The 15,313-nt window shown below is 46.1% G+C and overlaps 1 protein-coding gene across 1 annotated transcript in view; it reads left to right on the forward strand.

The window, feature by feature from the left end:
• Kif5c (kinesin family member 5C) overlaps nucleotides 1-15,313 on the forward strand; it is a 155,493-nt gene that overhangs the window by 96,300 nt on the left and 43,880 nt on the right. The window contains exons 12-14 of the mRNA NM_008449.3: nucleotides 7,392-7,564; nucleotides 12,306-12,374; nucleotides 14,532-14,738. Coding sequence (NP_032475.2) covers nucleotides 7,392-7,564; nucleotides 12,306-12,374; nucleotides 14,532-14,738 — 449 coding nt within the window. The remainder of the gene's footprint in view (nucleotides 1-7,391; nucleotides 7,565-12,305; nucleotides 12,375-14,531; nucleotides 14,739-15,313) is intronic.

Consider the following 15,313-nt stretch of genomic DNA (forward strand, 5'->3'; position numbering starts at 1 on the left):
TGCACTTTGATGTCTGCATCTTTGACTTCAGAATACATATCTGTAATGTCAGATTATACAATATAAATTAAGTATAAGATAAATTAAATAAATGCTCTGATGCCTCCATCGCAGTAGGTATTGTTCATCATTGCTTTGTCTATTCAGAGATATTTATGTTTCTATATGATACTTAGGATTATTATTCTATCTGTATGAAGAATGTTATTGTAATTTTCTTAGGTGTTGTATTAAAACAATAAAGTGTAAAAGGTCATAAACGTACCAAAAGCTCCAGGAACCTTACCCATCACAGAAACACAAGTCAATACTACACTGAGACTTTACTTCAGCATAGCCAACAATGGCCAGCATTAGTGCAACAAATAGAAACAATGTTTTGTTAGGCTATGGTTATGTAGGATGCTGCAATATCGCCTGCTGCTGGGAATGGGAAGTTGTCAAGTCCTTACAGAAGCCAGGATTGAGGTTAAGAGAATGTCTGTCTTAGTTTGGGATTTACTGCTGTGAACAGACACAAGGCAAGTCTTATAAAGGACAACATTTAATTGGGGCTGGCTTACAGGTTCAGAGGTTCAGCTCATTATCATCAAGGTGGAACATGGCAACATCCAGGCAGGCATGGTGCAAGAGGAGCTGAGAGTTCTATATCTTCATCTGAAGGCTACTAATGGAAGACTGACTTCCAGGGAGCTAGGGTGAGGGTCTTAAGCCCACCCACGCCCACAGTGACACACTTACCCCACCAAGGCCACACCTCCCAATAGTGCCACTCCCTGTGCCAAGCATATACAAACCATCACAATGTCCAATGGGCTTGCCTGAAGTCCATTTTTATGGAGGCATTTTCTCAACTGAGGTTCCCATCTCTGAATGGACACTAGCCTGTGTCTAGGTGAACTAACGCAAGCCAGCACAGAGGTGACTATGTCTTGAGGACTGTTGCCTCCGTCATCCCATGAGACTCTGCTGCTGCTTATTTGAGGATAAAAAGAGGTGTCATCAGCAAACCCAGAAGATCTCCCTGACCCCATCCATCCAAGAACAGGATGTCTGTGTCGCCACACGGACCTCCAACTTCTAACTTCCGAGTTAGGAGAAATGGTTCTGTTGTCCAGACCACATCCTGTGGTGCTTTGCCATAGCAGCTCTGAGAGACTGAGATGGCAGCCTCTTTAGCACTGCAAGCTGGACTGTTCTCCCCTGCATATAGTTGGGCCTTGGTTCTCAGATGAGGACCTGTGACTTGGAGCGTATATTCTGCGAGCCTAATTCTTTCTGGCATTGCTTCTGAGGCATACTAGCCCTCTACACATGCATGGAGAACTAAGGAGAGGCCCCGTCTTTTCTTGTTTGTTTTTTTGTTTTTGTTTTGGTTCTCTGGCTGGCCTGGGACTCAGATCTACCTTTGCCTGCCTCTGCCTGCAGAGTGCTGCAGTTAAAGGTGCGGGCCACCACCACCCGAGCACCCCTTTTATTAAGGAAGGAATGGGGAGAGTCACCTCACGACCATGGCTTCCTGCAGTTATTGTCCTCTGGTTGCAAGCAGTGGCAGCTGCAGCAGCGACCGACTCTGCTCAGCCTAAATGGAATGAAGGCCTGGGAAGGATATAAAGGGAACACAGCATCTAAAGATGCTGCACACATGTCTGCGCACATGGCTGAAGTGGGGAGCAACCAGAGGATAGCCGCCTTTCAGGTGTTTGCTTCCCAAAGCACTTGGAGATTTGGAGGAGCAGGATAGACGTGGCCATAGCGTGCTTTGTGTAGTCTGTGAAGGGCAGGCTACTTTGACTGTGTGATAGGTAAAGCCTGAGTTTAGTCCCTGGGTGAAAGGAGAGAACTGACTTGGTGGGTTATGATCCACCTCACAAGTAGGCCATGACGCGTATGTACGTGTATGGACATACGCTAAGTAAACACCTACGTATAAATTTTGAAGTAAATCAAGTCCCAGCCTCATAGCTCACGCCTGTCCTCCCAGCATCTTAGAGGCAGAAGCGGGAAGACTCCAAGAGACCGTGCCTCAAAGAGAGTCATGAAAGGGGAAACAAAACTATACTTTTTCTAGTTTCAACTCCATTTTTTTTTTTTTTGGGAGGGGAAGCAAGGATATGTGAATGTAAGTGTAATTTCTAAGAAAAATAAAGGGGGGGGGAATCAAACCAAAAAAGAGAACCAAGTTTAAAATTTAAAAAGCACTTTTTAGTTTTGCAATTATAATTCTCTTACATCATTTCTTCTGCCCCTTCCTTCCTTCAAGCCCTTCCCACATCCCTCCTTGCAAGCCCCTCCCACATCCCTCCCTGCAAGCCCCTCCCACATCCCTCCCTGCAAGCCCCTCCCACATCCCTCCTTGCAAGCCCCTCCCACATCCCTCCCTGCAAGCCCCTCCCACATCCCTCCCAGCTCTTCTTTAAATCCATGGCCGCTTTTTGTGTGCTAGTTATTACTGCCCAACTTACATTTTTACAGATGACACGTGTTTATTTGCATGTGCGCGCGCGCGTGTGTGTGCGTGTGCGTGTGCGTGTGTGTGTGTGTGTGTGTGTACCTGTCACACTTTACTCTGAACTGCGAGTTCAGAGGACACCTTTTCATGAGTTAACTCTTGTGCCCCAGAGACTGAATTCAGGCGATGAGGCTTGGCTGCAGGCATCTTTACCTGCTAAGGCATGTTGTTAGCCCCTAAGACAAGATTTTTACGGAGGTTCGTGTCAGGGAGAAAAAATGACCCAAAAATCCAGCTGTTGGGGTGTCAGGGAAAGGTGGTCTGGTGTGTCTGCAGAGTCTCTCCTGTTGAACAATTAGGTATACAGTGAGTGTAGTGGGTTCCTATTGATGCTGTCTGGGGAAATCATAACAGTAAATGCTTTCTTTTGTTTGGTTTTCTTGAGACACGATTTTGCTGTGTTGTCCAGGCTGGCTTTAACCTTTCATCCTCCTGCCTCGGCTTGCCCAGTGCTGGGACTTCAGTAGGGGACCACTGTGCCTGTTGAGATTCACTCTGGGGGAGGTGCTGGTCCCCTCTTAGGCTTCATAAGTGTGAGCTCACAGGAATTAGCATTTCAGTCAAGATGTCTAATTTGTTATGTGTTCTTCCTTCCTTGAGAGTGCAGCTAAACTAATAGAAATACCGACTGCTCAGCAAACCACGTGGCCTATTCAAAAGGTCATGAATGTAAAGAAGGCCACAGAATCTGGTTAGCCTGTGCATTAGAAAATTGCTGTAGACAGGATTAGGGGCTGCAGAGGCTGCTTACAATATTTTTAGGAAGAGTGTGAAGGATGCTATTTGTATGCAAAGCAGCCTCATAAAGGAATGATTTCTTTCTTTTTTTTTTTTTTTTTTAAACTTCACATTTATATAATGACGTCTTGTTGCCAGCTGTTCCTGCCCATCTGGCAACTTAAAGATCTCCTTTTAGTGTCTTCGATACAGAAATTGCTTAGTGATAGGTTTGCCACTAGGCCCGTTTAATTGGTATTAAAACAAAACACCTCGTTTGCCAGATCTACAGTGGTTTCTGGTGGAAGCTGTGAGTGACCTGCAAATCCCTGCCCTGGAGTGGCTGAGAAAATGCAATTACCTCTCTGTGTTCTCCAGAGGCTTTGGGGACTCAACTTAGGAAAAGAATTACTAGCTTGTTGCTATTTCATGTGTGAAATTTTAATGATTTCCTGGCAGTCTAATAGTATTCCTAAAGAAAAAAAAAGTCCAAATAAATCCATTAAATCCATTTTAGAATTTTTAACTAATAGACCTAATGAGGGTTTTTGTTCTTTTTTTTTAGTCTGCCATTCTCATCCACTGAAATTGATAGATTCTCCCCTCCACCCCCAACCCCCCCTTTTCAGAAATGTTATTTATGCTCTCTGGGGATTTTCGTTTTATAATTAGAAGGTTCTGCAAGCCTTATAGGTATGCTCTAACAGAATGCTCCTGTGTAAACACAGATCTTTTTAGTCCTTAAAGGTAATTACAGCTGACAATAGTAAATGCCAGGATGCTTATTTAAGGACAGGAGGCCTTTCAGCGTAGGACACCAGACATTTTCCAAGGTTAGAAGCTCTTCTTTAGGCAGCAGATACAAGCCTCGTGGGCTGGACTAAAAGAAATCTGCTTTTAATAAACCAGAGCGAAAATAAAAAACCCTGCTAATCTCCACTTGGTGGTCTCTCTCTCTCTCTCTCTCTCTCTCTCTCTCTCTCTCTCTCTCTCCCTCCCTCCCTCCCTCCCTCCCTCCCTCCCTCCCTCCCTCCCTCCCTCCCCTCCCCCTGGTTGATTGAGAGCATTATTCCTCCAGGGTTGGTTTGCAGCCCTCCTCTCTGTTACAATCAGTTATTCCATAATCATCTCGTGGAGTACACTGCAGTGCAGGGAATATTCTCGATTAACATGGTAAGATTGCCATGGAGACAGATTGCCTGGTGTCAGCTCTTGCATGGTGTTTGGAATTTACAGTCCCTAGACACCGGACATCGTGGTTACCAGGGTCGCTTCTGGAAGTCATTCCCCTGCCCTTTGAAGGGCAGTGGTGTTTGGTTCCTCCCTGGGTTGAAGCTGTGCTGCCTTTGCTTCTGTGTGTGGCTGCTTTGTTCAGCTCCGTCTGAATGGTGGTTGAAAAAAAAAAATCCTGCCTGCCTGACCTTTAGAATATGAACTGGCGAGAGCTTGCTGTTTACATGTAGCTTTGTGGGAGATGTGTTGACACTTTGATTCAGAGAAGTGCTCAGGAGAAACCAGAAAGGCTGCTGTGGCTTCCAAACACTGTTTTCATAATGATAAAAATAACCCTGAAATGGACTTGCATAACTATTTGGTATTTTACTTTGTAAAAGACCGCTTGGGTACTAAGTTATTTTGAATATGCTAGAAAAATTAATTGAGACTCAGAACGAATATCTGAACTGCCAAGCATGCGTAGTTGCGCACTCCTCAGGGAGCAGGGGTGGACTTCAGACTGTGATGCTGGCCGTGCTCCTGACATCCTCCCTCTTCCTGCATCTTTAGAGCAATTTCATGATAAAAGGAGCCTTGCTTCCTCTTCTGTACAGAAAGCAAATGAAGAAGCTAAGCAGGCTACGTGCCTGCGAGTAATTAGACCTGTGAAAATGTGCAGCACGGCTTCAGGAACCCGCTGCAGCACTAGAGATGTTTATGAGAGTTTATTGATCATTTTCAAGGGGACCATAGCAGCAGGGTCAGCTTTCTGGACCTCTGCAACCTGGAGCATCACCTACCCCTCGGTAATGATGCTGTCAGAAGAAGACAACTTTAGGGGGAATCGGATCTGGGACTTGGTTTGAGCAGGTCACTTGTAGGTCACAGGAGTTAATCCCTGGCCTCTGTCTGCCCAGATGAATTTAAAAGGGGGTGGGGGCAGCCCTCAGTTCATCTTGCTTACAGATATCATTGCCTGTCTAGCCATTTGGAACCAAAGCTCGCAGGGAATACATCTCTTGCAAATGTCTTGGATCTTATCTCTTTCTCTGCAGCGAGTGTCTGCGGGTGATCTGGTGGTGCATGGAGGGTTTCTGGGTCAGGTCAGTACATTTCAGAGTTTCACCTTCATCGGGTTGAAGCAGGAAGGTCAAATTAATAGTGGGTTGCTGTGTTTCCCAGATTTTACAAACTATTCCTGAAAAATCCAAAAAATAACCATATGCCGGACTTTCACAAATGCCAGTGTCAGATTCCTAAGAACAGAATTAGAAAGAAACAAGAGGTTTTAATATATGCTGTGCATTTCCTGAGTGTCTGAGGGCACATTCTGAATTATCTGGGTGGTTAGAAATTATGTCTGTGTCTTCATCCATCCACTCACCCACTCAACTGTCTGTTCATCTCGTCATCCATCTTGCCTCTCTGATAGCCCATGGGTTTAACGGACTGTAGAGAATATTGATTCTTTAAATGAGTGAAATTCATTCCTCATGCTAACGTTGTTGATGAACGTTTTGAACCAGCGATTGGAGCTGGGCGATATACTGATTTGATTCAGGTTCAGCTCAGAGGTCACCATGATCTGGTTTTATTTCAGGTCAATAATTTTAGAGGAACGCTCCCACATAGCGTGTAGTCCAGTTGACGGGGAAACACAAGGAGACTTTGTTTTACCTGCAGTGAAGCATGGCTTATCTAGGGCTTGTTTCCCGTTACTGCTTTAGATGTAACTGATACAAAAGTGAAGTCATTCGTGTTAGCTTTGCTTACATAGAAGCCTGCACACAAGCCTTAAAGCCAGGGCACCCCAGTGTTTTGTGTATGCTGAGATAATGTGCGCTGTGTTCAGGTGGGTTCCTGGAGGCATGAAATATACTGTTCCTTTCCCCGACTTTTGGCTCAGGGCAGTTTCCTGGGAAATGTTTGCAGAACAGATATTACGAGCTGGGAAGCTGAGTAAGGTCTGAGGTGTCCTGAGGCTCAGGGGCTGGAGTGAAGTTGCTGGCTACACTGTGGTGGAGAACTGTCTTTGGTGTGGGTTTGCTTTCAAGTATTCCAGCTGAAAGATGGAGTCAGGCTGTGTGGTTTCCATAGAATCTGTTTCCTACATTCTGTCTTTGCATCATGATTTTCCTGATGGGGCAGCCCCTGGCCAGCTTGAAATCCGTGCCTTTTCCCCCTGTCAGCATTGTCAAATTGAGTGCTTCCTTTGAAGGCCCAGCAGACCCTGCTCGGCGGATTGAGAAGTGGTGTGGGGATTCCAGATTAGCTGCCTTTTTTTTTTTTTTTCCCTGAGACTACCTGACATCACAAGAAATTATTCTATTTGAACTCTCCTGCAGAGCCAATTAATTTGGGCTTCCTGCGGGGAGAGTGCGGTGGTGGAGCTCCTGATCTCGAAGGACCGATCCAGTCCTTGAGTCCAGGTTGCCCTAACTTCCACCGGCTCCCAAGAGTCTGAGTTTGGGAGGAGTGGAGTCCCACAGCGTTCTGGTTAAACAGTGGCGCTGTGTTCCTTGCTTTGGCTGTTTCTACTAATGACACAGTAACATAATTAATTGGTAATTAGGGTGCCTCAAAGGTCTATTTCCCTTTGAATCGGTGACTAGAGAGAATATGATTCTAGTAAAGCACTAATGTATTTCTCCACAAAAGGAAACATGTATGCAGGAGCTCGCAGGCAGTGCTGGGGTTGGAGCAGTTGGATGAGCTCTGTGGCCAGTGCAGCCGTTTGATTTCTGCCATGCATTCTTGGTCTAACAGTGGTCGATTAGCTACACCTTTCTTCCCAAGCAGAAAGAATGGACTGTAGCTCTACACAAGGACTCTCTGTTGTGTCTGCTGTGTCTTTGTCACTGGGAGCGGCAATTCTTAGAGCTCTTCCTGGAGGGTTGCATGCTTGATTTCTTTAGTTCTCAGCATCCTGCTTGCTGTATTTTCTCAGGGGAAGCTGTACCCGAGGACGAACAGATCAGCGCCAAGGACCAGAAGAGCCTAGAGCCCTGTGACAACACACCCATCATAGACAACATCACGCCTGTTGTGGACGGCATCTCTGCCGAGAAGGAGAAGTATGACGAGGAGATCACCAGTTTGTACCGACAGCTCGATGATAAGGTCTGTGGTTCAGAGCAGGCGCCCCATCTCCGTGGGCCCGAAAGACGCCACTCAGCCCCAGTGGGCCAGTTAAAGAGATAAGTTATCTCCTAATGGTGAAGAGATAAGAGGAAGAGTTGATTGTGTTGCCACATCAGGGGGAAGAATGTGGAAGGGGCTCCATGACCCCAACCCCATCTGCAGGGCACAGACCTGAGCATTATGTTTAAATAGGGGAGACATTGGGATGGTAGGCAGTGTGTGGGGATAGCCTCAGTTTTGGTTCTACTGGATGCTTCCAAGAACTATTGCTTGTGTGGACATGTCAGTTCCTAACTGCCCGGAGAGCTGCCATTTGAAGACTGCTCTCGCCCTGTGATAACGTGTCTCCCAGAGTCTGTTGTTATTGGAATGCAAGGGCACTACAGGTTTGGGTTACCAGCTACAGACCTTCAGGTACTCTTTGTACCATGTGCCTTGAAAGGGGATTTGATAGGCTAGGTATCATGCGTTTTAGATAGGCCCTCCCTGAGTATTAACTCTGCTTCTCTGCGGAGTTGATCAGGTGACTGGCAGAAAGTAAAGAGAGATACAAAATGAAGATAGAGATGGTAGGCTTCTATCCTGTTTTTCCTTGCCTCGTGGGGTTAGTGCTCTCTCAGAAGGCAGCTCCTGTGTGCCTATTGTATACATTAGCCAGAGACTGGTAGTCTTCACTCTGGTACAAAGACTGAAGGTGGCACTTGCAGTCAACCCCCTGGAGCTGAGGTAGGCTGCAGACCATTATTGATGTATATCTTCCTGATATCTGTTTTCTAGCTTGATTACTACAGAAAGTTATAATCAAAAAGAGCTGGGGGAGGGGAGAGTTGGTCTAGATAGACAAGACCTCACTTCCAGAAATCTGGGTAGATTATTGCAGAAGAGGACGGCAGTGTGAGAGTATGTGGGTGTGTTTGTCTCCTCCTTCCTTCTCCGTGCCTTTCCCCTCTCTTCTCAGAGAAGTCAACAGTAGCAGCCCCACTAGGTTCAGGCGACTCCTTTGGCTCAAGTGTGAGGCTGATCACATAGCTGCATGGCCCTGAGCTCGGACCTAATCACTTTAATGACTGACCCCTCTCTCCTTGTGAAGCTCTTCCCGGAGGCAGACTAATGGGTGATGCAGTTTGACCATGTTAACTGGGGTTGCTTTCTCCTAGGACAAACTCAAATAGTCATGTGACTAGAGAAAAGATTCCTTGAACAGCAGGTCTCACTCATCCCCAGTAAAGTCCACTTAGGAACCCCGGAGGCCCAGAAACTTAAATCAGTGCGCCCTGTGATGCTGGCATATTGCCCTTGGGATATCCTAAGCGCTTTCAGTTCATTTCATCAAGGTTGCTGATATTTTCAGTCTGGTTTAATCTTTCTTGGGGTGGTTTGGCTCAGGTGCTATGGGGACACCTCTGGCCCGGATGTAATAGTTTTGTTCTGGGAATGCCACCATTAATCTTACAGGGCTCTGTCTTTGGGTTACAGCCCAGAGTCTGCTATCACCTTTGCAAGCTGAATGTGACTGGTTGAGGATTCTCCTTTGCTTGTCTGTGGTTCTCCATGTTATATGTCACCCAAACATTAAAGCAGGGTGACCCTACCATTCCACAAACACATCTCAGAAGATACCCATGAGAACTGGGTACTTTGCCTTTCGTGCTGAGTCCCCCCCCGCCCCCCTCCCCCCCGCCTGCCTTTTTAAACCTGGGTAATTGTACTCAACACCTCAATGCAAAAGTAGATCAATAGTAAGTTAATAGTTTTTGCAAACGTATTGATTTCTCCAAAGAACTGCTATTGTTTTCAACAGTGAGGAAAAGCCACACGCAATCTCTTCCTCACTTTACAGATTCCCACATGTACTGATTCTTGGATGACAGGTCAGAATTGGTTCTATGATGCTGAGAGATATGGGAGAGAGTGGAGCACAGAGGTGATGCCCCGGAGGACATCAAAGCTCTCGGTCTACTGTGCCGCTTGACTGTGTCTTATTGGCCGTCATTCTCACGTGACCTCTCAGACTCTAGAGGAAGGCCCCATGCTTCCAATGATTTAGATGTTTAGATTCTTTGAGAATGCATGAGTTGGGACACAGTGTCTTCTTCGGTTATTGAAGTCTCTGGGATGGAGTGGGGCATTCGCTGGCTGGTAGCATGTCTTTCTTAAGTTTTCACAGCCTGTAGTTGACAGAGCAGGAGCGTGTTTTCCTAGCTCTTGACCTTGAGCCCCACACTCACTTCATTTTGGCCTTAGCCCTTTAACCAAGGAACTGGTTAGGCTCAGTACGTCTTTCTAGGACACAGTGGGAGAAAGATTACATAGTTTCTCCAAATCCCTCTGTGCTATTCCTCATGGGTCTAAGAAGAGATAAACGCAAGGTCCTGATCCTTGATGGAGAAGCTCGCACTTTGTAGTAGACCTGCAGCTTAATGATAAGAGGCGCAGGGACGACGCCCGTGCTTACCTGTACGCTATTCTTATCTGTAACTGAGGGCTCACAGATGTCACTTCAAAGATTGTTATGGAGACTAAAAGTCCCAGGTAGATAACAGGATGCTGTAAATACCAGGTTGCTCATCAGTCTCCTCTGTGGGTTCTCTTTGCTTGATGTAGAAGACGCCTCATATGGGGCCGTGAAAGGCTGTCAGTACAGTGGGAGGCTGGGTTCTAGAGTAAAAATATACACGGTGGCTTTGTGTTGCTCACGGAAGGCAGTAAATTCAAGAACTGTAAGTTGACTACATACTGTACTAATGACTGTTTATCAAAAAACATATCCAGATTTGGTGACTTTTTGACAGCGGAGGTGACCGTATCATTTCATGTATAAGAAAAATCCAACTACGAAATTAATTTCTGAAAAGTGCCTTGAAATCTTTTATCTCAGAGTGAGCATGCTTAAACATGTCCTGAGAGATACACTCGACGTGCAGAAAGTACAGCAAGCACACCTTATTCAGAAAGGCCTAGGAAATTACAGTGAAATCAGATAGACAACACTAATTCCTTAGAAGGTTGCCCTCATAAGGGGCAAGCCTACTCGAAGGCTTGTCTCTAAGCACTGATTTGCCTTCTCGGAGAGCTCTGTTTTAACTCTCTGGATGGTTTCCCATCACATCTTAGCTTGTCACCTGTCGGGGAGGAAGGCTACATCTTCAGGCTTTGCCAAGAGTGCCGTGTGCAAGCTCAAGCCACATCACCCTGTCCCTTCTTATTTTTGTCCGTCCCTTGGGGGCAGTTGTGGATTTTGGGTTGTTTTGCTTCGTTGCCTCGGGGAAGTGATGAGGTTGAACTTTTTGGGTCTTTTATTTTAAGCTCTTTACTCTTCTTGTGCTGAGGAGCAGAAATATAAAATTGGTCCTTGTAACTGACATGCTAAATGTATGAAGCTGAAGGAAAGCATGGCCTAGAAAACAGTGAGTTAGCTGTGCAAGCGCCAGTTCTTGGCAGTTTTGCTATGCTGTAATTTCTCTGATTCTTTTTGCCAGAAGGATTTGGCAAGGAGGGAAATAATCAATATTCTATTCACCATGGAAGAAACATCGGTGTATAAAGTTCAGTGCACACGAGCTTCCTGAGCATACTAGTGAGATCGAGTATATAGGAAAGACCAGAGACACAGGACGAGGGTGTGCAGAGCCTTCCCTGCACACGTGAGAGTGCTGGTGCTCTGGAGGGTACCAGCTACACCATCCGCTTAATCCCGTGCCGGTGATGGCGTAGACTCCACCATACATGGTGCAGATGTCTGTGGCAAACAGGTTCTGTGACCAGGCTCCGCCATTCACCTGCCTCACCTCACCTCTGAAGCGGATCCAAAGTGCAGGAGAAGGGTCCTTCAATGAGGAAAACACTGGCACAAACCTGTGTTTGAGGAAAAAAACTTGTGTTTGAGGAAAAAACCTGTCACAAAGACAATGTAATACACTGAGCTGTTATTTGACTGCTTGGGGGTGCCAGCCGAGACGGGCATTCCAATAGGACTTTTATAATGAAAGGAGATGTGAGCCTGGAGCCACATTGTCATTTTTTTTTTCACAGAATGTGCTTAAAATTTCCTTTGAAATCATGAAAACAGAGCAGGAAAGGCCACATTCTTCCCTAGTGGTTCCGCCTCAAGCCTGCTGCCTGCCTGTCCTTCACTGGAGGTGGCTTGCTGGTGGGGGAGAGAGGCAGGCAGAGCACTCTTGCTTTCTCAATAGCAACACCTAGTGGCAGTGAAGAGAGCTGTCGTTTTCCTGTGTGCTCACCCAGCCGGCTGCAGGACTTTGCTTGTTTTGCTTTTCAATTGGCAAGACTATTGGTTGCAGTCAAGAGGGCCGTCTATTGGAGAAAACTCCACGGAAGCTCGAGTTTTTTTACTCTAAGTAAATGGGCATGGTGTAGTAGCCCTTTCTTCCCGTCACTTGGCAACATTCCTGGTCACAGATGGGCTTGCCAGTTTACATCTTTATTTGGGGAAGGATGTCTCTGTAGTCCCTTTCAGTCCCGAAGTATGAGACCCCTGGTTTCTGGATGGGCAGGATTTGGGTTCTCCAGGCAGATGTTACCTTTCCTAGAAAGAACTCTACACGGCAGATTACCAAGCTCCTGGAATGGCCCCTGCTGCACTTTCCCCATCTAATGAGTGAACTCGGGACTGGCCTCTTGGTGTCTGATTCTGGAAGGGGAACCAGGATGTCAAAACCGACACAACTAACTAAAAATTAAACATGATGTTTCATTTCAGGATGATGAAATTAACCAGCAGAGCCAGCTGGCTGAAAAGCTGAAGCAACAGATGTTGGATCAGGATGAGGTAACAGACACAATGAATTCTTTTTTACAGAGGGGTTTTTTTTTTTCTCTCTCTCAATCACTTTTCGTTGATAATATTAGTCCTAGAAATACAGTTTGCAAATAGCCTTTTTTTTCTTTTTTTTTTCTTTTTTTTAATTGGGTATTTACTTCATTTACATTTCCAATACTATCCCAAAAGTCCCCCACATTCTCCCCCACCCACTCGCCACCCACCCCAAATAGCCTTTTTTTAAAACCTTAAAGCGCATGGAGATTTCTTGGTCGCCCTTCTCTCAGGGTCTGCTAAAGGTTGGTTGTGGCAATGTGTAGCCAGCAAGCTCCTGACTCTGTAGTACTCTGAGCCTCAGGGTTGCTCTGTGCCGCACTTAGTCTTTGGGGGGCGGGCAGACACCTCTGTCCCGGGGAGGGTGGTGCTTGCTCAGTCTCTGCAGCAGCATCCCGTTATTTTAGGCTACTTCACCTCTACGAACTGCCTCATAGACAGAATGGTTTTTGGCATCTGAGTATAATTAATCATATTCACCCCGTTAGCCTCTCCTATCTCACCGGCCTCTCCTGCTTCTCTGTTTCCTTTCCCAAGCCCTCAAGAGTCCATGTAGAACAGAAAGTACGTGGCATTTGTCTTCCTGAGTCTGGCTTATTTTGCTTATCATGATGATGTCTTAGATCCTTTCCTACAAATGACATGATCTCCTATTTCTTTACTACTAAGTAAAACTTCATTGTGTGTATTTATATATCTATTAATCGTCTGTCTGTCATCTACCTACCCATCATATATTTACCTACTTGCTGATTTGCCTGTCATCCATCCATCCCGTCTACGTCTGTCATACTTTCTCTACCTAGTCGTCTGTTGATGGGCACCTAGGCTGGTTCCGTAACCTGGCAGTTGCAAAAGGCTGGTGTGTGTTTTAGCATAGACTGTGTCCTCCTGTTCTGCCCTACAGGGGATACACAAACAAAATCAAAAGTAGACCATCAAAGAGGAAAGGCAGCTGGGGCCGTAGTGCTGCTACTCTGTATTTGGTACACTAAAAAGGAGGCCACCTGGTTTCAGCACCCCCCCGCCCCCCGCCGGCATTCATTTCTACCACAAATGTCTTTTTTGCACCGTTCTGCAGTGGATTTTACAAACAGGAACCCAAGCCAAGCACAGCCAGCCGATCTACCAGAGACAGCATTCTCTTGCTGAGATCACCTAAGTATTTTTCTCTTTTGTGCTTTAAGATGCTTCGTTGCTAAAGTGCCTTTGGTTGGCTTATACAGTGCCGGCAGGTGGCAGAGATCGATGTCCCAGTCTCAGCCCCCACACCCAGGGAGCTCTGTAACCATTTCCTTCCTTTCTGCTTCCCATCATCTTTCCAGTGTAATGAGTGTGGTTCTGCAGGGAGGCAGGCTGTGTCTTTGGAGTCATGTGAACCCTGTTTAATAGATTCCTACCTTAGCTGTGGTTGTGGCCACTTATGTTCCCTGTTGTCCGCTTCCACATGTACTCTGCATCTCCAAGAGTGGTTCAGCTGCCTTGGATCAATTCCTTTTGTTACCATTCAGACTTTAATATTTTTTCCTTGCAAACTGATAAATGTCCATTAAGGAAATCAGACAATAACAATGGTAACAGCTACATGAAACATCCACAAACCCAGGACCTCATTTTACCATGTGTATAGATTTTAGGGTATATTCTTCTATACAGTTCTGATAAACAGTAAAGGAAAGTAACTTCATTTCAAGTACTGTTTGGGTGATTTTGAAATGAACTTAAATACAATATGAAATTGTGGCACTGTTTCCAGCGGCTCTGCCAGTGTACTGCCACTCATTAAAAGCAGTTCTCCCATCTTTTGTTTAACATGAAAAAGCCAACCAGCTGTAGTGCCCTGGTGTACGTGTGTGTGTGTGTGTGTGTGTGTGTGTGTGTGTCTCAGTCTGACTTAGAGCATAAAATTCTTAAAAGGTAAAAAAGAGAAAAGATTTTTGAAATAACACTTGAAAATGTGTTTAGCATCTGTAACACACGGTGAGAGTTCTCCACAATCTGACTGCTCCCAACTTGTTCTCCCGGATCTGGTTTTAAAATTGCTTTGTGCAGGGAGAGCGCAGGTCGTTGACATATAATTAGTGCACTCACCTGGCCTTCTCCTTGCCCCAGCTCCTGGCTTCCACGAGAAGGGACTATGAGAAGATCCAGGAGGAGCTGACACGCCTCCAGATCGAAAATGAGGCAGCTAAAGACGAAGTGAAAGAAGTCCTCCAGGCCCTGGAGGAGCTGGCTGTCAATTACGACCAGAAGTCACAAGAAGTGGAGGACAAGACCAGGGCCAACGAGCAACTGACTGATGAGCTGGCCCAGAAAACGGTTGGAGCAATGGTGTTAAAGGGGGCGGGGCTTCTCTGTTAACAAATGGGAAGGCAGTTGGCTGAGTGCTTATCTGTGTAAGACTTGGTGTGCTCCCTGAGGCCTCTCCTCCAGTCCCTTCACCACAGACTACCCAGCACAGCTGCTTTACACCCAGGAAGCTGATGACATCAGCAAGAATGCTTTCTGGAAAGGGTTAAATGCAGATGCTAGATCCAGGAAAAGCTTAGTGAGAAGTTTGACTTTATGGCTCTTTTGGCCTCAGGCGAGATTTTTAAACCGTCCTGAGTATTCATTGCTTTATTTCTCAAAAACGACAATAATGTGCTTCTTCATGGCACCTGTGTTAGTGACACTTTACGTAAAGCACTTAGCAAGGACCTCTGTGTGTGGTCACTGAATAGCACCGAAAGCGTTGTTACTAAAGAGCAGAGGCAGGGGATGCCCAGGAGTTCAGCAGTCCACAGTTTACATCCTGCTGAATGACAGTGTTCCCCGACTTCCCACCCTCTTGTCCTAGTCGGAAGGACAGAGGTAAGCTGGCCCTGTTCACTGGCTTCCAGCCGAGGGATCGC

The sequence above is a fragment of the Mus musculus genome, chromosome 2, assembly GCF_000001635.26.
Source record: "Mus musculus strain C57BL/6J chromosome 2, GRCm38.p6 C57BL/6J".
NCBI classification, from domain to species: domain Eukaryota; kingdom Metazoa; phylum Chordata; class Mammalia; order Rodentia; family Muridae; genus Mus; species Mus musculus.